At 37.0% G+C, this 23,019-nt stretch overlaps 1 protein-coding gene across 1 annotated transcript in view; it reads left to right on the top strand.

Annotated features, from left to right (window-relative positions):
* The window catches only part of LOC107585521 (transcription factor IIIB 90 kDa subunit-like), a 43,674-nt gene extending 23,717 nt beyond the window's left edge, over window positions 1-19,957 (top strand). The window contains exons 9-15 of the mRNA XM_016272566.1: window positions 8,433-8,514; window positions 8,794-8,875; window positions 8,981-9,036; window positions 9,125-9,387; window positions 15,539-15,590; window positions 17,927-18,086; window positions 19,281-19,957. Of these exons, the coding sequence (XP_016128052.1) occupies window positions 8,433-8,514; window positions 8,794-8,875; window positions 8,981-9,036; window positions 9,125-9,387; window positions 15,539-15,590; window positions 17,927-18,086; window positions 19,281-19,315 (730 nt within the window). The 3' untranslated portion in view covers window positions 19,316-19,957. The remainder of the gene's footprint in view (window positions 1-8,432; window positions 8,515-8,793; window positions 8,876-8,980; window positions 9,037-9,124; window positions 9,388-15,538; window positions 15,591-17,926; window positions 18,087-19,280) is intronic.
* Window positions 19,958-23,019: the final 3,062 nt, after the last annotated feature.

Below are 23,019 nucleotides of genomic sequence, written 5' to 3' on the forward strand. Positions count from 1 at the left end.
AAAATGTCCTTTTTTTTTTTTTTTTTTTTTGTGCACAAAAAGTATTCTCGTAGCTTCGTAAAATTACGGTTGAACCCCTGATGTCACATGGATTATTTTACTGCTCTCCTTGCTACGTTTCTGGACTTGGGAACATTTCAGTTGTATTGCTGTCTATGGGAGGGTCAGACAGCTCTCAGATTCCATCAAAAATATCTTAATTTGTGTTCTGAAGATGAATGAAGTTCTTACTGGTTTGAAACGACATGAGGGTGAGTAATTAACTTAAACTAACCCTTTAAGTCACACATCTGCGCTATTATGACCAGTGTTGGGGAAAGTTACTTTTAAAAGTAATGCATTACAATATTGCGTTATTCCATAAAAAAAGTAACTAATTACGTTACTTAGTTACTTTTTATGAAAAGTAATGCATTACATTACTTTTGCGTTACTTTTTAAATCTGGACAGGGCTTGCTTGTTTGTTTTTAAAATAAAAAAAGTTATATTTTTGGCAAATATAAAAGCCTTTTCACACCAAAAGTGAAAGGAATACGCCTCAGGCTGAAGGGAAAGTAAATTTTCGTCCGTACAGTAGAATGCAGTAAGAAGAAATTTCAACACACTTCAGCAATAAAAAAAGACACACAAATGTTTGTCTAGAGTAATTTTTGCTTGTTAGTATGGTTGAACAGGATCATCGAAGGTCAGAAGCAAAGACATTGGTTAATAGAATGGAATTAAGTACATAAAGTATATTTGTGTTGTTTAACATTTAATTATTGCAGGTTTGCATCATATTATGAGTTACATTATTTTTATTCATTTTGAGGAATACTGAATCTGTGTTTTAGTTTTTAGTTTTTTGTGAGTGAGATGAATTAATGTATATTCATATTTATTTTAGAACTATAATAACATCTTCTGATTTCTCTCAACATGGGGACAGGAGAGTTGTCAATCAATAAATTGGAAAAAAAGTAACTTGCCTTATTTGAAAAAGTAACTCAGATATTCTCTTGTAAATTAAAAAAGTAATGCGTTACTTTACTAGTTACTTGAAAAAAGTAATCTGATTGTGTAACTCGCGTTACTTGTAATGCGTTACCCCCAACACTGATTATGACATGTAGAAGAAGTGTGTATCTGGACTCATATTCTAAACTCACATTACTTAAATTCCAAATTCAGCTTTCATTCCCACATTTGTGCTGTTATACCATAAATAGATGATGTGGAATGTAACTGGAGTGACTTCTCTTCTAAACATTCACATTAATCCATTTTCGTTCTAGATTCACCCCTCCTTCACACAATTGTACTGTTATGACATAAATAGAGGAAGAGGAGTGAAACTGGAGTGACTTCTTTTCTAAAAATTCAATCTATACCACATCTACACTATAGCGAGAGTTACCCTTCCTCTGGATAACAGAACTCAAGAATTACTTATTTATCTGAAATCATTGCATTATCTTTTGTGGTTGTTGCGTTTACACTATGTGAGAGCATTTGAGCGAGAGAATAAGACTTTGTTGATCACAGGCTGAAGAGCTGCAGCTGGTAAACTCCTGGGGATAGAGTGCTGGCAGGTTGTCAGATTGTGTGATGGGCTGTGCGAGCAGGTTGTCATGTTTTCGATTGGTTGTGGTGATTGTGGATGATTTGTATGGGGCGGAGGAAGAGGAAGCCCCCCTCCACTCTTTGAAGCACTAATTAAACACAGCACCTTGCCATTAGTGCACTGTCTTTCATCCACCCACTACGGGTGTCTGTGTGCGAGTTGATTGCCCGCGAGACCCGCTTGAACACTGTGTGTGTGTATATTTGGGTTTGGTTTTTGAGTGGGGTTCAGGAAAAATCATGACTCAGAGAGGAGGTATTTTTAGTGTTTTTGTTTTGACCAGTGTCTATGTAAACTCAACTGAATGCCTCGTAGATCTGCAGCAATATGTCATTTATTTCCCTCAATTTTCTCATTTAATCTCAGTGATTTTATATGGGCACTGACAATATATGGCTCTGTGTGTGTGCACTTCTGTCTTGGTTCTGTCTGCTTCAGCTTTTTCTGTCTGTCTATTTTCTTTGTTTATTTTTAGGTAGGCTCATTGTTCCATTCCAGACAATATGATGCTTGTTAGAGTGTTCTAGTTCTTCAGTGTGAGAATAATCGGAAGCTGGATGTTCTTATTTAAAAATGCAAAAATGTTTGTGTGATGTGAGAGTGTATGTTGCATCAGAGAGAGAGAGAGAGAACTTCATTATCACCATTATTGGCACCATTGGTCTTGTTCTTCATAATGTACCTTAAAGGGATAGTTCACTCAAAAATGAAAATTGTCATCATTTACTAACTAATGTCATTCCAAACCTGTTTGATTTTTTTTCTTCTCCACCACACAAAATAAGGTATTTTTTGTGTTGATAACCAAATACTTTTGGTGACCATTGATTTCCATTGTGTGGATGAAAAACACTGAGACATTTCTACACAAGAAAGTCAGTCATGCAGGTTTGTGCATGAGGTGAATAAATGATCACAGAATTATAATTTTTGGGTGAACTATTACAGTAACTTGTTTAATTAAAGTGGCCCTATTATGTCATTTTTAAGGTTCCTAATATTGCTTTGGGAGTCTCCTACAATACTGTAGGTTTACATGCATTCAAGGTAAAAAAATGCTTTGGTTTTCTCAAAATATGCATTTAGTTATAAACTCATTTTCCCAATGATTCTCAAACAATTCGTTCAAAGCAGTTCTAAGATTCACTTTCCGTGAGCCTACTCTGCTCTGATTGGTCAGATGGCCCAGTCTGTTGTGATTGGTCTACCACTTACAGCACGTGTCGGAAACAATACGCCCATTGCCAGTTCTGTATTTTGAATGCTAAATAAAAAAATATAAACATCTGTTGTTTATCATACTTACAGGTTGTGATTCAGTGGAGCGAGCTGGTCCAAATAAATTGGGTACTAAGCCGTCTTTCAAGAGCGAGTGTTTTGTGAATCCCGCGTTGAATTATTAGATTAGAGAAGCAGTCTTCAGTAAAATGACAGGAACATAAAAAAAGATTGGGGTTGCACTGCTATGGTACAGTGGAAAAAAATAATTTTAACCACTGATATTTTTCAGCCTAATCTTTCGGAAGTGAAAATAAAACAAATTTACTTTCACAGTGAAGGTGAATTTGTTTTATTTTCACTTCCGAAAGATTAGGCTGCAAAGTATCAGTGGTTAAAATTAATTTTTTCCACTGTACCATAGCAGTTTCACAGCGTAGGACACAGCGTCTTCTCAACATGAGCATGCTACAAGTTGCTCGCGGCCGGCCAGCATAGAACAAAGGCAGACATTATGCAAATGTGTTAGCCCTTGACGTATAGCCATCACGGAAGTGGGATTCGAATTACTGGTGACTCATTTAGGCTGTTCAGAGTCTATTTTTTCTTTTGGGAGACAGTAACTTTATTTATCGTGCACTTTCAGCTTTACAACTTTGCAGATTTTTTACATTCACATACAGCTACATTACACAATGCATGAAAGGCAATATTCAAAATGGCATATTTGGGGCACTTTAATATTACATATTTAGATTATTCCATTTTATTTTAATTAATTCCTACGGTCTACGTTACTCAACACTGTTAATTAATTTCCTCAGAAGCTGTTTTAAATGATTTACTATACTTCCCTTTACACTGCATATCAATGTGTTTCTCATTTGGTGGTGCTGCTAGCTTTAGCATGTTAGCTAAGAGTGACCAAGGAGTCATTTACATATACTAATTATGTTGAATACTTTAACTTTCTCACAATTTCGCTATGCTTGAAATATGTTGGCAATATAAACATACAGTTTTTGCCATGCCAATAAAGGATACTGAAATTGTGTGAGAGAGAGCAAGTTGTATACTGGTGTTTTGAAGGTCTCAATCCTCTCCTCATCCTGCCTTTCTTTTTTGTACCTTTTCTTTTTTCAGTTTTCCTAAGGTCAGTTCTCTTCTGTGAGAATGTCAGAAGGGTTTCCCTTTTGTGTGTGTGTGTGTGTGTGTGTGTGTGTGTGTGTGTGTGTGTAGAGAGAGAGAGAAATCCGGTGCTGCTGTGTAAGCAGTGTAATTCTCTGAGGGGGTGGAGGACCTGCGATCTTAACAATGCCGCAGTGAGTGTCAGTCTCCAGATGGTCACTCACTGTCCTCCCTGGCCCCCTTGCTGACCACACAGTAGGAGATGCCAGAATCCCTAATTTTAATGTGCTTCTATGTTTGTTTTTTCTCTTTTTTTTATTGATCAGTCAGTCTATTAAATTTATTTCTGTCTAATTTCTATTCCCTTTGCATAATGTTACTGTTCACTGTTTGCCTGTAACATAAAAAAGTGGATGGATCGTGCCCTTCTCTTCTCATCTGTCAGAATCTCTTTGGATCTTCAGAGCAGGAGGAGAGAAAAGACTTGTTCATTTACACTAGGAAAGAGGGATAAAGTGGGAGGAGATAGATAGATGAGAGGAGGGGAGGGAGAGGTGCCTTTCAAAGGAGAATGAAAGACAGACTAAGTGTGTGAGTGACATTTATTCTTCTTGTTTGCTTTGAACACATCCTATGGACAGCTGTTGGGGGTTTGTAAAGGACAGATGGGCCAAAAGTGATGGTAATTTACATTCATAAGGCCTTTATAATGCACACAGATGTGCCTTTGTTAGTCTCTATAACTATGTTCATGAACACAGTGTTTAGAATAATGTCACAGATCACATGGTTATGAGGTGCTGTGTCCATTTGTAGGTCTTTGCGTTAATACTAGGTCTCTTTTTCTCCCTTTTGATGATATCGATATTTATGTTAACATGTACTAAGGTGTGTGTGTGTGTATCTATATCTATCTATCTATCTATCTATCTATCTATCATTATCTATCTATATATCTATCTATATATATATATATATATATATATATAGTTTCTTTTTTTATACTCTTATTCAGCAAGGACATTTTTGATCAAAAATGTCAGAAATTTCTATTAAATTCAATTTTAAAGTTCCTGTTCATCAAAGATTCCTAAGAAAAATGTATTTTGTATTATGTAAATGGTTTCCACAAAAATATTAAGCAGGACAACTGTTGGAACATTGATAATAAGAATTTATTTGTGAGTGGTACTGTACATATAATTCTCTCATAAAAAGCACATTAAAATCTGTGCAATATTCACAGTGTAACTTCATTTGACTTCAACATCAAAATCTACATGAATCTCCAGCAATATCTACATTAATGTATAATATTAAATATATCACCAAACCATAGTTTTGACTTTAAACTAGTTTAATTAAAAAAAAAAACTTTTTTAAAGCTGTGAAACTGTTGTCATAGCAACATTGTGCTAGTTTTAGTGACGTTTTCAACATGACACATTTAAGATTTATAATGTTTACATTTATGTTTATAATGTTTCCTTATTTTTCCTGCTGTATGATTTATTGTCTTTTATCATTTTAATCCTTGTCACTCATTTATTGCTTTGTTTTCTCCTAATAAAATACACAGTGAAGCACTGACAGTGATGTGATGTCATCCGACAGGGGCCCTGCTATCAGTGTGAAATATGACATAATAAAAGAGTGACTGACTGACAGACGTGTGGAGAGGAAAAAAACGAATGACTGTGGGAGGCCCGATCCTTGAGATAGACAAGTTCACTGTTCCGTTAACATGCACTGACAGAAAAATCTGTGTGCGGACCCCCGCGAGGCTCTTTTGCTGTCTAGATTTAACACCTGTAGGGCATCCGAATGTGTGAGAATGGGAAATCTCATGAATAAAGTCTGTTCAAATCTTTTTCTCTCTTCTCCTTTCTGCTGTTACTTTTACATTTTCATGTTATTGTATGAAAATTTGTCTAACCCTACCCCATTTTTGCTCTGTGTATATACAGTAGAGTGTGAAAAAAGCACATGCACATATTTTCTCTTGACATTTTCTCTCTCTCGTTCTCTCTTTCCAGACTATGGGCAATATATAGACTGTTGTAGCAGGTGTGTGAGTGGGCGAGGGGTTTCCCTGGGGAAGTCACAGGGGTAAGAAGGGGTCAGTTTTTAATGGGCCTGTCTGCCCTCTTCACCTCCAGAAGAAACCCGCCCTACCTCTCTCTTTCCTTATCTCTGCATCTCCATTGTCCGTCTTTTCCTTTCACTGGGCTTCAGTGCTTGTTCTTTTGACCTGCCAGTCAGTTTGAGTGACGACATCAGATGATTACGTTTGGTGAGCTTCTGCATGTGCTGAAGAGTGAGAATTGTCCAGGGAGAGAAAGAAAGAGGTGTCTGTCTGGTGATATCTGGAAATATAAGTATGTCTTTAGTCAGACACCGTGCTTGACGCTGAACAGGTGTTGGTGTCAGTGAAACCTCTGGAGATGAGGGGGGGGCCTTTGAACTCTTTCTGAACGCGCGTGGAAACGCTAATGTCTAGGTGGACAACACCATTCAGAAATTTAGCCTCAGGACGGAGACATTTTTTAGATTGGAAGAACAGGGGAATAGATGAAGAGGGAGAATGATTAGTGTTAGATGGAGTCTGTCATTTGTTGTTTCTCTCTTCTGTAATTTTGTTGAACTTGGCTCCTTTTTTCTGCTTCTCAGGGTTTTTTTGCCTCTGTGATTTTCAGGTGAGGTTAAAGGGACAGTTCACTCAGAAATGAAAATTGTTATCGTTAACTCACCGTGTGACTTAAATTTATTTTGCGCAACACAAAATTATAAATTTGGAAGAATATATTCATACCTTTTTTTGTTGTTGCAGTGAACAGTTGCTGAAAAAAGCTTTAAAAACTTGATCATTTCACTCAGATATGTATTACAATAATTAAGAAAAGACAATCACAATTTCTGTTTCATGCCTATTGAGATTCAGCATCATATTACTATTATTATTATTATGCTACTTGAAGACTTGAAATATAGTGCGTGAGTTGTATAGCCTACATTTATGGTGTTTTTGCATCCTTTTTTAATTCTTCAGTCCCCATTAATTGTAATTGCAAGCAAAAAAAAAACCTTGCCCTTTAAGTGGCAGTACTCATTACCAATTTGATACTGAACAAAAAGTAACACTACCAGTTTTTTCTACAGGTATATTTAACAGTATAAGGTCCCTAAGTGCTGTCTGACTGACATGCAGCTGCTGTCGAACACTCATGCATATGCATATGTCTTCAGGTAGTGCAGCTGCGCATGTGAACGCTTTAAATGCTATTTTTAGTTAATGCCTTTCCTGGCAAGCTGCACACAGTTGGTTATGTCCCAAGTAAATGAAAACAGACGGTACAAAAAAAACAACAACAACATTTGAACATGAACACAAAGTTAGGCCTAATGGGAAAGACCGAGACTGCACTGCTGGTTTTATTACAGTTTTGCTTCTCTTTATTCAGCTACTCTTTTCTTGAATCCAGCTGCACCTGGTAGTCTCTCTCTGGTGTGGTTTTATTTTGCCTGTTGTAACTAATCTCTGCTATTCACGTTCTCACCACATCACACACATGTGACTCATGGCACAGTGTGTTTTAATGTGCGGTATTGGAGGGACTCAGTGTGTGTGTGTGTGTGTTGGTTTAAATGTGTTTTGTCTCTGCATGTTCAGATGTAATCAACGAGAGGAGGTCAGGTTTCTTGGCTCACGGGATCTACTGGCATTGAGCGCCCCCCGTTCAGAAGCGAGAAAAACAGAATTTCCCTCTCTTTCTGTGCTTTTCCCCCTCTAACCCCTTCCCCAATACAACAGACACGAGAGAGAGAGAGGGATGCTCTATAAAGTGAACTTCTGAAGCGTTGCCAACAATCTCCAGGCAGAAAGAAAAGAGTAAATTTGGGGGAAGGGAGGAACTGGACCTAGAAAAGAGGAAAAAGACGGAAGGCAGAGGGAGAATAATCCTGGAAGTTGCTACTGTAGAGCCACTGTTATAATGATCCCAGCAGCCCCAGTGGACTTTCCAGTAAGATTTGCTACAGGGCAGAATCCACAGAGAAACACACATGTATTTGAGTTTATTTTGCCATGTGATTTTGCTGAAGGACATTTTATGTGAAGGTTTTAAGGTTAGACTGCAGTGGGATTTTCTGTATATATCCACTAACCTAATTGAACAACTAGCTCAGAGAAATGGTTTTTGAATGGCAGCATAAATATAAATGCTGAAGCTTTCATTACACATAATCAGCATGTGTTCCTCCTTAGGAATGTGAAACTTTGAATATGTGGAGAAAACACAAGGCGAGATGCTTTTTCTTTTGCCAAAGCAGTGAATGAGATTTTATGCTTTTTTTATTTAGATTTTTAAAATAAATTATAATATGATCGTATGATAATTAAACCGGGAAGTATCTGTGCACAAATGTATTCAGTCTTGTAATGTTCTTATATCTACAAATAAAATCTTAAATATTTAGGAACAGTTTTTGTTTTTCTCCATCAGATGTGGAGGCAGAAAACGGTGAGTTAGACCTGAGCGGTATCGACGAGGACGAGATCGATCGGGTGAGTTTTGACCTCATTATGGTAACGACATGATAATTTGCTTTGAAAGCAAATAGAGAGTTACATAAGCTCATGTTTGAAGTCTTGTCCATTGAGAGAATCAGCATCATTGTGGTTCTATAAAGTTGAAAGCTGGGATGAGATTCATATCCAAAAATGAATAATGGGATTACATTAGAATAGAGTGGAATGAGATATGTTGCAATTTACTCTCTTCAGCTCGTCCACCATGACGTGAGGGATTATATATTGTATTTCTCTTTTTTTTTTTTCTCTTAGTATATCCTTAATGAGAAGGAAGTTAAGGTGAAGACTGAACTGTGGATGCTTCAAAATGCAGACTACCTCAAAGAACAGAAAGGTGGAAGAGATTGAAATGTCCCATTTCTTCATTTTACCCTTGACAGGTTCATTTAAATCAAGTTTGGAACACTTTTGTTAAAGCTAAGTGTTTTTTTTCCTTCAGAAAAGGAGGAAAGAATAGCAAAGGAAAAGGAGGAGGGTACATATAAAGAGCGGAAGGTAACAAGGCACATCATAAATGCAGGTGCAGTTGTCAGGGTCACAAATGTGTATGTGTTTACTTTCTTATTTTTGTGTCATCTTAAAGCCTAAAAAGAAGGCACGGAGGCGTGAGCCCATCAATGCCAGCACTGCAGACGAAGCCATTGAAAAGATGTTGGAGCAGAAACGCATCTCCACTAAAATAAACTACGATGTTCTGAAAGACTTGAACAAATTCAGCCCAAAAAGTCCCACTCAACAGACTGAAGAAGTTTCCGCCGGAGCCAAAAGAACCCCCGTGGCCCCCCAACGGAAACCCCAACTGACTTCACCCATGATTGGCAAAACTATCAGCAGCTTTGGCAAGAGGTATGGAACTGTACGAGAAAGGTTTCTTCTGTCTTGGTTTATTTCTGTTTTTCTCTCACTCCCTGCTTTTTTGGATTTTTTTCCCCCCCACACACCTTTAATTACACATTCTGTTCTAAAAAATCCTTTATACTACATAACTTGCCATCTGTCCTAGAAAAATCTCACCATCACCCCACATCCTGTCCAAGAATGATGTGAAAAAATCTCTTCCATATAAAAGTTTTTTTTTTATCCTAACCAGCCGCAACTGCAGTGAGTGACTAGACATTTTGTTGTTTGATTTGGTTTCTATTACTTTTTCGTGTCAACCCGGGTTGCCCCTCCCACAGAAAATCTTATTGGTCCAAAAACACACTCTGCATAGCTGTAAATTAAACATCAAATATCTTCTGATTGGCTGTGATAGTGTTGCATTACGTAACCTTATGAGACAGACAGATTACATAGTATGGGGAAATTTTGTGTTCACAAAAAGTGGTTTATTTTAATACAAAATAAAAAAACATTGTGAATGTTTGTTCTCTCTTCTAGTAATCCTGTGTCTTAGAGTGTTGATGTGGACAGTCTAAAAACAGATCCACTCCTATTGATATGCCCTGATTTTTATTTGTTTGCCCACACCTATTTTTGGGCTCTTTCCTGTACCAACTCAGCTCTTTTTCTTCTCTATGCTAACTATAGACCTACGGATACACAATGACAGGGTGCAAGACTGTAACTGTACTTATTCTATCTTTATATCTTTTCAAATTAAAACTATTTTTTGTTTTACCATTTTACAATGTTTAAACAAGGTGCATCTGCAATACAGAGTCTGTCTTCATTTCATAAATCATTGAAATAATAGTTTTGTTAAAGAAAGATTCAAGGTTTACTTCAGCTTAGTAACAGCAAGCAGTCTAATAAAATTAGCCTATTATGCTGTAATGCTTTCTGCTTTGACGTTTTCCATGCTGCGTTAGTCACACATGTCATTCAGATCACATGTTTTTGTGGTTATACTAGTTATGGTCTTGTTAATGCTGGTCTCTGCAGCTAATATAGCATCTTACGAATAATATCATGGCATTACCCTGGTTTTTGGTCCTCAAAAATATAATTTTGCTTATGAGATTTATAATGTGGCCCTCCGTTAAAGTACCTTGGAGTACCATGATAAAACTGTGGTGTATGAACAGTTGAATTATTCAGGACCACAGTACATATCCAAGTACCATGGTATTACCATCTGATTCCACACTTCACAACACTTTCTGTAGCAGCACAGTCATGAAGATGTACTGAATTCCTCATCAAAACTGTAAATTCCCATATGCGTGATGTTTTTTTTTTTATTATTATATCAGTTTTCTTGGAAAAGCTAATTAGGCTCACTCATGACCCTCATATGGAAAATCCCTTGAGCTTTGTGGGTCGGGCTGCAAGTGTGAAAGGTTCTTATGTTTGTTTCTCTCTCTTTTTTATGTCCTTTACCCTTTTGTGCCCTTGAGTACAGGGCAGGTCTCTTAAGAATAGCCCAATCTGGGCTAAATTAACCGTGGGTGTGTGTGTGTGTGTGAGAGAGAGAGAAAGTCCCATGCATATGGTCAGTCAGAATAACCCCGTTCTGCTCTATATTTGGTCTCTAAATGCTGGTATGCAACACATTAAAGGTTAGGTATGGAAAATCCCTTGAGCTTTGTGGGTCGGGCTGCAAGTGTGAAAGGTTCTTATGTTTGTTTCTCTCTCTTTTTTATGTCCTTTACCCTTTTGTGCCCTTGAGTACAGGGCAGGTCTCTTAAGAATAGCCCAATCTGGGCTAAATTAACCGTGGGTGTGTGTGTGTGTGAGAGAGAAAGTCCCATGCATATGGTCAGTCAGAATAACCCCGTTCTGCTCTATATTTGGTCTCTAAATGCTGGTATGCAACACATTAAAGGTTAGAGCACATATTTAAAGTGAGGCCCCACTGCGGCCCACTCCTTGGTACCCTCCTTTTTGGAAAATATGTGTGTTGTACTACTGTGTACTCATTTCCATTCATGCTATTATTTATCTGTGTGTAGTGTTTTCTTGTTGAATGAATTCTTGAAGTGAACAGGATAGATCTGTTGAATCATTCATTCTGAAAGTAGGTTTTATGTTTTTTTCTGAATGAAAGGTGAGCAAACGTCCCTTTTAAAGCCATTACACTGTTACCATGCCAAGCTCGCTCTCTTTTTCTCACTCATAACAGCCTATAGTCTGTTTACTGAATGGAGTCTACCCGAACGAGAGTGTCTGTATTATTCAGTGACTTGTTTTACCCATCCTTTTTTTTTTTTTTTTATAGACTCATTCTTCGGGTGGGCAATATAGCTAAAAAATAAAAGGCTAAACAGAAAATAAATTGAAAATAGTTTTTAGGTATTGAACAATATTTAACACATAAAAGATGCATTGAATATTGTTTTGAAAAATTCTGAAAAAAATTAAAAATTTTATATATAAAAGATATATTGAATGTTGTTATGAAAAACATCTGGAAATAATGTGTGTACATATTTAATATTTTTTTTATTTTATACAACAATGTAACAATACATAAATAGTACACACATTTACATATGGATTTAAAAACATTTAGTAAATTTCGGAGGCTTTCATGAACATTTTTGACAAACTAATCATTAAACTAGTGTTCACTGAATTGGAAAGTTTTATTATTTACAGAACTCTGACACTATGATTAGTAAACATAATGGCCAAATAAGCATATTTTATTGTGATATTCACAATGTTGCTTATTATTGTATTGCCAACAAAGTCATTGAAAATATATTGCACAACCATAACTCAACTGTTGTTGTTTCTTCAGGTTCTCTTAAGAGGTTCCCAGTCCTATTTCAGCTGAACCTGAATTTATCACAGAAACTCAAAATGAGTGCATATCAGCGTGTGACTGTGTGTGTGTGTGTGTGTGCATGATGTTCTGCTGACAGTAAAGCCGTTGTATTCCATTTAGTCCACCCTCTGTGATACACTGAGGTATTGTGTACTGTACTGTTATACACAAACACACACACATAGACATGCAACCTCCCTTTTCGGCCTCTCTTTTGTATTTTTACAGCATATTCCTGACATCTCGCAATTACCTGAACATCTACCCATCTGCTGGTCTGTTCGTCCCTCCGTGCTTTTGAAGCTTAAATTTAATAAGTCTCTCACATTCTCTCACTCGGTCATCCAGCAATAGCCTGTATAATTACCCCCTGCTGTTTTAACCCTCTCTCCCTCGCACTCCTCCCACATTTTCTGGTCATTTTCTTGTCCTCTCAAATACCCACAGCTCAGCATTTATCCGGAACCATGGAGACTACAAAAAGTGCAAGTGTTTGTGTAAGACAGTGTTAATTTTTTGCTGAAATGAACAGGTTTTCAATAGAGTTAGCAGTAAGGCTTTGTAAGAACCTGAGATGGATTGCGCTTATTTTTGCAGTCCCCCGCTCCTTTGTTCTTTCAACACTTCCTCTGTATCCATACATGAGACCATCTCATGTTAGACATTCACACCTGGAGTGCCAGAAATCGCCATCTCACACCATCACACATCTGGTAATTAAACAGATTCCCCTCTCGCTCTTTCAGACAGATGTTATAGACACTCTTCCCATTTTTTTCCTTTCTTTATCTTGCTTCTGTCTCACTTCCTCTGAGGATCTTTCTGCTGTCGGCTCGAAGTTTCTTACTTAATCAGCTTACTTGCAGAAAACCTGCATCTCTAGAGAGAGAGAGAGACAGAGAGGGAGAGGTAAGCTGTCTGCTGTCTGCAAGATCAAAGAAAGTTGGGTTTTTCTCAAGGCTGAATTGACCCAAAAATGAGAGGAAGTTTTCGTCAACCTTGAGGAAAAGAGAGACCCTTATCTTTGCCTGGAACCAAGGCATGCTTCTGAAATGAAGACACCTACTTCTTAGGCAGTGTTCGCTCATGCTTTCATGCACTCAGCGGAAATAGTGTCAGCCTGGTGTCATACACCTTCAGCTCAATAAAATAAATGGCCCTGTTGACATCAGCCATTTAGTCATACACTGAGGTCAGCGTGATGCAGAAGGTCAAAGTAAATGTTGAACGATTTATAATGTTCTGTGAGAAAGCAATGGAGTCATCACAAGCACAAACCAAAGACTCTTGAATGAGGTCGCGCACATCATTACTAATGGTGAGAGGAAAAAAAGAGATATTTGATATTATTTTGTCTCATAGTATTTTAGTGATACTCAAATCTTTTTGATTTTGACAAAAGAAAATTGGAACTATTGAAGAAACTCAATGTTTTGTTCAAACTAAATCCTAAAGTTGAGCATAATTCTGAAAAGCACCAAGGGTTAATTCAGATGAAAGAAAATCGAGTAGTGGATCACAATATGTCACAGTTTTGAATAACTGCCACAAAGAATTACAATATTATTGTATTGTGACCCAGATATCAATATACTGCATCAGCAGGTCCCTGATTCCCACCCCTAATCATTATTGTTGTGCTCTGTGTTTGAATAATTGACCCACTCAGTGGTGTGAACAGTTTATCAGCACATGTGAATCTGTGTGTGTGTGTAGACTGTTTCTCAGGAATAGAATGTTGTCGCTGTGTTTTGGCTCTGGCTGCTTGTTTTCATGCCATGCCCATCCCAGAATGCACTGTAGCATCAATAGGACACTCGTATGCTGGGTTGTGAAGGACTGTCAACCATGCATGCCTGTCTTACTGACTGAGAAGCTGAAGGAGTCTGTCTGTCAGTCTATCTATCGATCTATCGTTCTACCTATAATTCTATCCATCTTTTCATCCTACTTTCTATTGTTTCATCCTTTCATTGTATCCATCTTTTGTTATCATTCTATCTTTTGTTATATCCATCCTTCTCATTCTATCCTTCTATCATTTCATCCATCTTTTAAATATCATTTTTCTATCTTTTTTCTATCATTGTCATCTTTCTATCCTTTCTATTACTCTGCCCTTCTTTCTATCATTCTATCCTTTCTTTCCTTATTCCTACTCTATCCATTTTTATCCTTTCTAACATTCTATCCATCTTTCTTTTCTTATTTCCTTCTTTCTGTCTTTTTCACTAAATCCTTTCTATTATATAAAATTTTCTATCCTTCTCTTAATCTTTCTATTCTTCTTTCTGTAGTTATATCCATCGTTCTATCCTTCTTTCTGTTCCATCTTTCTATTGTTATATCCAATTTGATCTATCTATCTATCGAGAGATGTTTGAGTTGAGTTTAATATGTGTGTTTGAGTAGATTCGGGACGGCTTGTGGTTATATAAAGAGAACTGCTCCCATGAGTGCTGAATCTCATCTGCATATTCAGATGTATTATCAAGAGAATCATATGATTCTGATTAGCGTTTATTTATGCTGCGTGTTTGGTGCATCATATCCATACCTCATTAACATATTTTACATTCGTTGGAATAATGAGTAAACTCATTATTTAAACTGTGCCACTGCACGTTGACTTGCAAGTACTGAGATGTTAACTGTGTCTCTGGATTCTTCTGTGCTTGTCCTGCCCCCTCTTTCTCTGTCTCTCTCGAGATCTCCCCCTCCTGTTGTCACTCGAGCTGCCATATTTATTCCACTGGGCATTTTACAGTGAGAGATTTGAAGTAGACTGTAATTCAAGACAGGACTGGTCCATGTCTACCACCACCTATGAAAATGTGCTAGATTCAAAAATGTTGTTGTTATTCATGCATTTTGGTTTTGAATACAGTGAATACATTTTTACTAAATATACAGTGACATTTCATTGTGAAGCAGGGGGTTTTTAGAGTCTCTGTGGGTCCGTAAACTCCTGCTTTTCTGGGTTGATAGAATTCAAATTACGTACATTTAGGGAATTAATTTAAATAATGTGTCAAGATTTGCATTATAATAAGTTAGTGATTTAAGCAGTGTAGTGAATTGAAAAGAACAGAGCTGAGGTATACTGAGTTTATAGGACCGGATAGTACGTAAGTTTTGACCTTGTGTTTCTGTCAAATTTTGATTAAGATTCAGATAAAAAAAAAAAAATCCCTAAGCAGCTTTTGAAAAATAAGCCATGTTCTCTTAATGATCTTGTCTATATGTCTTTTTCACTGTCTCTCTTTCTGTCTTGCTGTCTCCAAGGTTACATCCCCTGGTGTGTGCGCAGCCCTCTAAAAAGCTGGCCCTCGATCAGGTGAGTGAATTTAAATCACCGTCCTTCCTACAAGCACATCCTTGGCAGGCCTCTGGATATATTAAACCACTTTTCCTTAACCCTCAAATGGCCCTCTGGCCCAAAGCTTCACTTAGTTTATCTCTGGTGCAGGAAAACTGCATTAAGTTGACCTAGAAACGAGTCTTTCCTTTTCATGTCTAAATTAAGAGAATTATTTTGATCCACCGAGCTGCTTCTAGATCAGCAGTCTAACTCAAAGGCACCAGTTTGAGTTAGCATATCGTAAGCTAATGTACCGCCTCAGACTTCAGCGGAAAGTGGGCCGCTGACGCCTGGACTCTGAGGAGGCCTTGATGACACATGCTCTTTTCTCTCGATTCCTACTGATCCCTGGCTGGTGTTCTGGCCCATAGACCGCTGGAGCTCTTCAGTTCACTTCCCTCCGGCTGTGTCTTCCATGATGCTTCATCTTTCTGTATGTCAGAGTCCTTGATCTTTTCTCCTCTGTCTTGTTTTTCTCTGTTATTAAGTCAATCTGTCGGTCTTATCTTGGTCTCTGGTCTTCCTTCTACTGCTTTTAAACTTCTGTGTGTGTGTGTGTGAGAGTATATAATCAATGCTCTTTTGAACCCAGAGCAAAAATACTACCTCTAGGGGTCAATACTCAGGTAACTAGGCAACCTCTGGCCATCACTTGGCAATGGGAAATTAAGCTTTGCGATTGATGGTATTCCCTTTGTCCCTCAGGAAAATAAACAGTTTATAAATTCACTAACAAGCCTATCTGTTGCTAACTCTGAAGCTAACTTGTGATGATAAGTGTTATCCTCATTTGTAGCAGCATGATAATAGGAGCACACAGTCGGAGTTAGTAAAGGGTGTTTTCTGAGTTGAAGTCACCAAATCCAAATGGACTCTTGACTTTAGTAATACATGTGGCCCCCCGACTGAGCCTGGTTTCTCCCAAGGTTTTTTCTCCATTCTGTCACCGATGGAGTTTTGGTTCCTTGCCGCTGTCGCCTCTGGCTTGCTTAGTTGGGGACACTTCATTTCCAGCGATATCGTTGACATGATTGCAAAGATATTATTTAAACTGAGCTGGATGTTGACATCACTGAATTCAATGATGAACGGTCTTTAACTGAAAAATTTGTTTACTATTGTCATTTTGCATTATTGACACTATTTTCCTAATTAATGCTGTTCAGTTGCTTTGACACAATCTGTATTGTTAAAAGCGCTATATAAATAAAGGTGACTTGACATGTCTTTTATCTTATTGTGAGCAATTAATTTATGATTGTTTTCTAAAGAGGAAACATATTCGTAATTGTTTTAAAGGGGTGGTTGACTGCTTTTTTTCTTGGCTTGATTGTGTTTGTGGGGTGCAGTGTAACATGTCTTCATGCTTCATTTAAAAAAAAAAAAAAAACACATTATTTTAATATATTTTGCCTTTATTCTACACCGCTGTTTCCATTCTCGTCAAAAAAGGACTGTTAAGTTCCTGGTTCTATGAAGCCCCTCCCTCAGAAATAAGCAATGGGCTCTGATTGGTTAACGGGCTCAGTGTTTGTGATTCGCTAACCGCCTAGTGCACGTTGTCTGGAAACGTCACACCCCCTTACCATTACGGGTAGTTGCGTGTTCCCGGGGGCGGGGTAAGCCGCTGTCTCCATTGTCATTTGAACGGCCGGTTGACTTCCTGTTTCTATGATGCCACTCCCTCAGAAATATGCAATGGGCTCAGATTGGTTAGCTGGCCCAGTGTGTTGTGATTCGTTAACCGCTTACTGTACGTTGTCCGGAAACTTCACGCCCATTACAATTACGGGCAATAGTTGCATGTGCTCCAGTGGAATGTAGGATTTTAATTGTCAGCAATAGAATTAAAAATACATTTTAACCATTGTTCATGAAGTACAGCATCCGTAGGAAGGCCGAACACAGAAGACCTGTTAGCGGGGTGAAAATAACAGTTTTGACGGCATGGCTACAACTCTTCCTCTTCTCTAAAGCCGCACAACATGGCCCCGTCGCCTTTGTTGCATGTTCCCGGGGGTGGGGTTTATGTAAATTTCTGGGTTTGTGATGTAATGAGCCTGGGAAGTAGCTCGTTGTAGTCCCTACGAACCATTTTTGTAGGCCTTAAACTGCCAGAATTTTAAAAGACATATATATCTCCGTTTGCATTGAACTTTCAGTGCCGTAACTTTGCAGATATTGTTTATGCTCAAACAGCAACATTACACACTAACTAACGTTAAAAAAGTGGAAACGCTTTGGATGATGGACACACAATGACCTGGGAATGTCATTTCATGTTGACTTTCTTATTCCTTCTCAACCTTCAGAAAGGGTTTGGTGCCCCAGTGGCCACCCCTGCTGCTCCAACCCAGAATGCTGTTGTCATGGAGAGTGGACCTGTGGCGTACGAAGACCCTGTAAATGAAGAAGAGGAGGATGAGGAGGACGAACACTGTGTCAGTGCCATGCAGTTAATGGGCAGCTCTGGTATGTGATAAAATAAAGACTGTCCTTCACCTTTGGATCAATTCTTGAATTTTCAAAAAGACTTATTCCTTTTAGACCAGTGGTATTTCATTACTATTTATACACTAGTATAGTATTTTAATAATTTCAATTGGCAATTTAAATTTTTAAATTAATTATTTTTATATCGTCAAGCTTTCATTTTAATGTTAGTAATTTTATGTGCTGTTGTCATTTTTGTTCATTTACTTAAAATGTTTCTGTTTAGCTTTATTCTAATTTCAATTTTAATAATTTTAGTATTTAAGCTTATTTTATATCAGTTAGTTGCCAACACAACATTTCTAATTTTCATTTCATTTCAAGTTTTTTTTAAAGTTAAAAGTTATCTAATATTTATATTTGTGACCCTGGACCACAAAACCAGTCTTAAGTCGCTGGGGTATATTTGTAGCAATAGCCAAAAATACATTGTATTGGTCAAAATTATAGATTTTTCTTTTATGCCAAAAATCATTAGTATGATGTAAAGATCATGTTCCATGAAGATATTTTGTAAATTTCCTTCTGTAAATATATTAAAAGGCGATTTTCTCAGTATTTTGTGTTTTTTTTTTTTTGCACCCTCAGATTCCAGATTTTCAAATAGTTGTATCTCGGCCAAATATTGTCCTATCCTAACAAACCATAAATCAATGGAAAGCTTATTTATCCAGCTTTCAGAAGATATATAAATCTCAATAAATAAAAAAATTGACCCTTATGACTGGTTTTGTGGTCCATGGTCACATTTTATTTCAGCTTTATTCTAATTAACAAAAATTGTTTTAATTAATAACAACAACATTGCTTTAGGGGCTTTCGACCTTTTCTGACCCAATATAGTCTCTCAATATTAAAAAAAAATTACATTTTCTCCATTACACTTTGTATTAATGTTGTTTTTCATTAAGAACATTATCTTTACTATTTTATGTGCTTAACAGATCATTAGCAAATGTTAATTCAAAAATGTTACATTATGAATATTTAAGAACCTATTTATATATAATTCTCACAGACTCCTGGTTGAAAACTTTGGTTCCTTTTGACAGAAACATCTTCATTTTATGCTCTTTGTGTTTATGTAGGTTGTGTTTTGAGTTTATGTAGTTTAGAACAGAGCATTAAGTTTTGTCCTAACCTTTCTGCATTCCTCTCCTTTACTGTGTACAGATTACGGCTATGAAGTAGATGATGAAGGTTTCTGAATCCAGAGTGCCTGTGGGAGCACCAGTGGAGAGGACACACGAACACTTACCCTGCTGCTTATTCTGACCCCAAAACACACATGCAACCTCCATTTAATCTAGTGTTCATGCTTATGTTTGCAAGATGAGAAGAAATATAGTGAATTTTACACACTACAGAGGATGGAGATCAACAACTAAACAAGAACAAAAATCCCATATTATTGCTTTTCAATAGGTGCGTGATCTGAGCTCATATGCACTAAGTAACTTAAACACCATTTAAACGCACACAAACAGGAGTATGAGAGAAAATGGATGTGTGTGCGGTGATTGAGAGTGATGATTCTCTCTCTGGAGTGTGTAAGCCTGCTAGCTAACTGCATTACTGTGTGTTTTAGGCTAATTATGACATATGATCTTGCACATCTAAAGCGATTAGCCCACACAAGGCTCAGGCCTCTGTGTGGACAAATGTGTGCATGTACACGTGCCTTTAAATATTGCAGTATACAGGCCAGGAATAGTATTATGATGATTTTCAGAGCCATAAGTGTTATTCTTTAAATCAGATGTAGCTTTGTGTTTAGTATTCAGTTAGTAACATCTGATTAGTAACAGTGTTAAATTTTGTTCCACTGCTTGGCTGGTTTTCTAGTGCCTTTTTTTATTATTATTATTATTAAATTATCTACGTTTTTCTTTTTCTTTTTTTTTACCACTATAATGTTTAATGGGTTGGTACCCTGATTAGAATATAATTATTTTTGATTTGATGGTGGCTGTTTGTCTGATTTATTATGGAGACTTGGAAGTCAATCCAAATGAGAATACTTGAAAAATTAAATTTATTCCAGATAAATGCTGTTAAAATGTAATTGGCGTGACCTTATTATCACTGTTAAATATTTTGAACATTTACCAAATGCAATATATATATATAATTTTTTTGTTTGTTTTTCAAAGAAACATGTTTGCAGTGTTGGATTGTTTTGAAATGGACTGATGTCAGAGAAATAATAGATTGATAGCTTAGTATTGGTCTGTTAATGAGGAAGAAAACAGTGTTTTAATTGTATTACTTATATCTGAATTCTCAGTATGGTTAGTTCTCTTTGAGAACATTTTACTTTATTTATAGTTTGTTCTCTCCCAGACCAAAAGGTACGAGTCAATTTTTTTCCCCCTTCTGATAGAAAAGTATTTGAAGGGTTTGTTCCATCAATCATGCCACGAAACACACAACAGACATTACTGATGCAAAACCAAACCATTCCCAATCTGATAAAATTGCCAATCCTAATAATTAAAAGTACAGGTTACAGGCTAACCATCTTAAAATGTTAGAAAATATATATATAAAAATACTGACTTTATCTGGGATTATTTAGCTCAGGTTGGATGGCAACCTCGAGCCGTTCTGATTAAAATATTGACCAAACTTCTGTATTGCATCAACAATTGATAAATACTTGTTGATGTCTTGGTGAATTCTTGCATGTATAATAAAAATCTTTAGTATGCAATCATCAGGATTTAAAAAATGGACAGATTTACAGTTTTATCTTGGTCTTAAAGTTTAATCAGATCTTGCTCTGTAGACCATAAGAGCCAGTGTCATTTGGAGTCAGTTGGTTTGGTCCGTAATAGCAACAGTAAAACACTAATAAAACAGTATTTATGGGAGCAATCATTATGCATTACGCCTTTTGTCTTTATTTTTAAGTGTGATCACTGTATATTTGTATTATTTTTGTCTGCCGTTATAATCTGTCTTGAGTCCTTCGACACTATGACCTAAAACAGGCTATCTTCACTGCCAGTGGCTAAAGCTTTCTGGGAAATAAGGCAATGAAAGAGTTGAGCATCTGTTTTTAGGTTCATGTGCTCAAGGCTGTTGTGTTTTGGTTGGCATAGAAACATGAGCTGTAGTAATTGTAAGATCCCACTGGATGAGACCCTAGAAGTGACCTCACTCTCATCTCTGCAGGGCAAAGGCTGCTGGGAGTTGAAGTTCTTAAGGTCATCTGTATTTACTGGATGTGATGATGGGGGGGATTTGCTAGCCTTCAAGGCTAGTAAATGGAGGAAGGGAACTCTGTAACAACAACAACTTTTTTTGTTACATATTCTCTTTCGTTTTACATGTTGGATACAAAGACTACACAGTTTCTCTATATTTAAATATTCGGCCTCTGATCCTAATGGTATATGATGGTTCTGCATCCTTTGGGAGGAAATCTGTCTGAAGCTTTGATAAATATCCACACAGACCCTGAGTGAAATGAACACGGTCAACTCATCTCTTCACACTTCTGTCTTTCTCATTAGCTTTTTTTTCACTGCTCTGGAACCTATTACTCTGACCTTTCACTATCAGACATGAGAAAGCAGCACTGATCAGAGATCAGGCCTGATGGGAGAGATTGTGGGTTAATCTGTTGAAGCATGAGGGAGAGACAGGATTTCCTGAGATGCTGAGAGAGAGGGAATATTGATTGGTTTGCTAATGAGAGGATTTTTGCCAGGCTGTTTCGGAATGTATCTAATAGTGCATATCCATGTTCAACACTAATACACACTCGAGTCAAATATGAGTTCCAACTGGAAAAGGTGGAAAGGGCAAACCAATCTGTACCTTTCCTCCCAAAACAGTAAATTGTAGAGCTCAATCTGAAAAGCGTTAAAAGTGTGTTTTTATTTATTTCCCATTAGCAGTGTTGGGAGTAACGCGTTACAAATGTAATGCATTACAGTAACGGATTACTTTTCGCTGTAACGCAGTAGTGTTAAGGCATTACTAATCAATTGTCCGTAATATTTTACTCGGTACATGTTAAGTAACGCTTGCGTTACAACACACTTTTAGCCCAAAATTGAATTGTTAAAAGAAAAGAAAAAACAGCAAGACCGCGAGACATTAACTAATCAAAAATGCCGCATATAAGTTATATTTCCTGTTCGTGGTCAGTCAATAGCCGCGTGTGGTGTCCAAGTTTGTAAATAAAGACTAAACGACAGCTTCTGATATATTTGTTTAGATTTATTTCATTCATCTCCCTCTCGCTGGTGGAACTTTGTATTGTGTGACGTATCCAGTGAAGGCGTGTTTAGGGCGGGTTTTACAGGAGTGCGGCGAGGCTACTGGCCCGACAGTGGAAACTAGGGATGGGCGATACCTCTTATTTTGTTTTTGATCCGATACCGATATTTTCAAGCCCAGTATTTTTGATATCGATACCGATACTTCTAAACTAAACTGATCTTTTAAATTATTGAAAGAATAAATAATCAGTAATTATACTCACTTAATATTAGCTTAATATTAGCCATGTTTTTTAACATATGCCTTTTTTGTTTACACTTTTAGAAATAAAATATACTATAATTGTATATTTTAGCCCTTTAATGGGGCAGTAACCTCAAAGGTGCAACTATATCCCTAAAAGTGAGCATATTAGTACCATACAAGTATGCATAGTTTAAGGGTAGATAAGTTACAAAGGTGCACTTTTGAGAGTACCTCATGAAAAATAAACATGGTGTTACATAAGTACTAAAATGTAGTAGTATTATTATTATTATCATGGTAAATTTGTGGTTACTGCAGTTTTACTACAAATACTGTGGTTACTGTAATAAAACCATGGGTAATTTTTGTAAAAGTCTGCCAGGCTGTTGTACACCTAAAGGTGAAATTTTAGCATATTTTTTTTCTGACAGAT

The sequence above is a fragment of the Sinocyclocheilus grahami genome, unplaced genomic scaffold, assembly GCF_001515645.1.
Source record: "Sinocyclocheilus grahami isolate Dianchi unplaced genomic scaffold, SAMN03320097.WGS_v1.1 scaffold71.1, whole genome shotgun sequence".
NCBI classification, from domain to species: domain Eukaryota; kingdom Metazoa; phylum Chordata; class Actinopteri; order Cypriniformes; family Cyprinidae; genus Sinocyclocheilus; species Sinocyclocheilus grahami.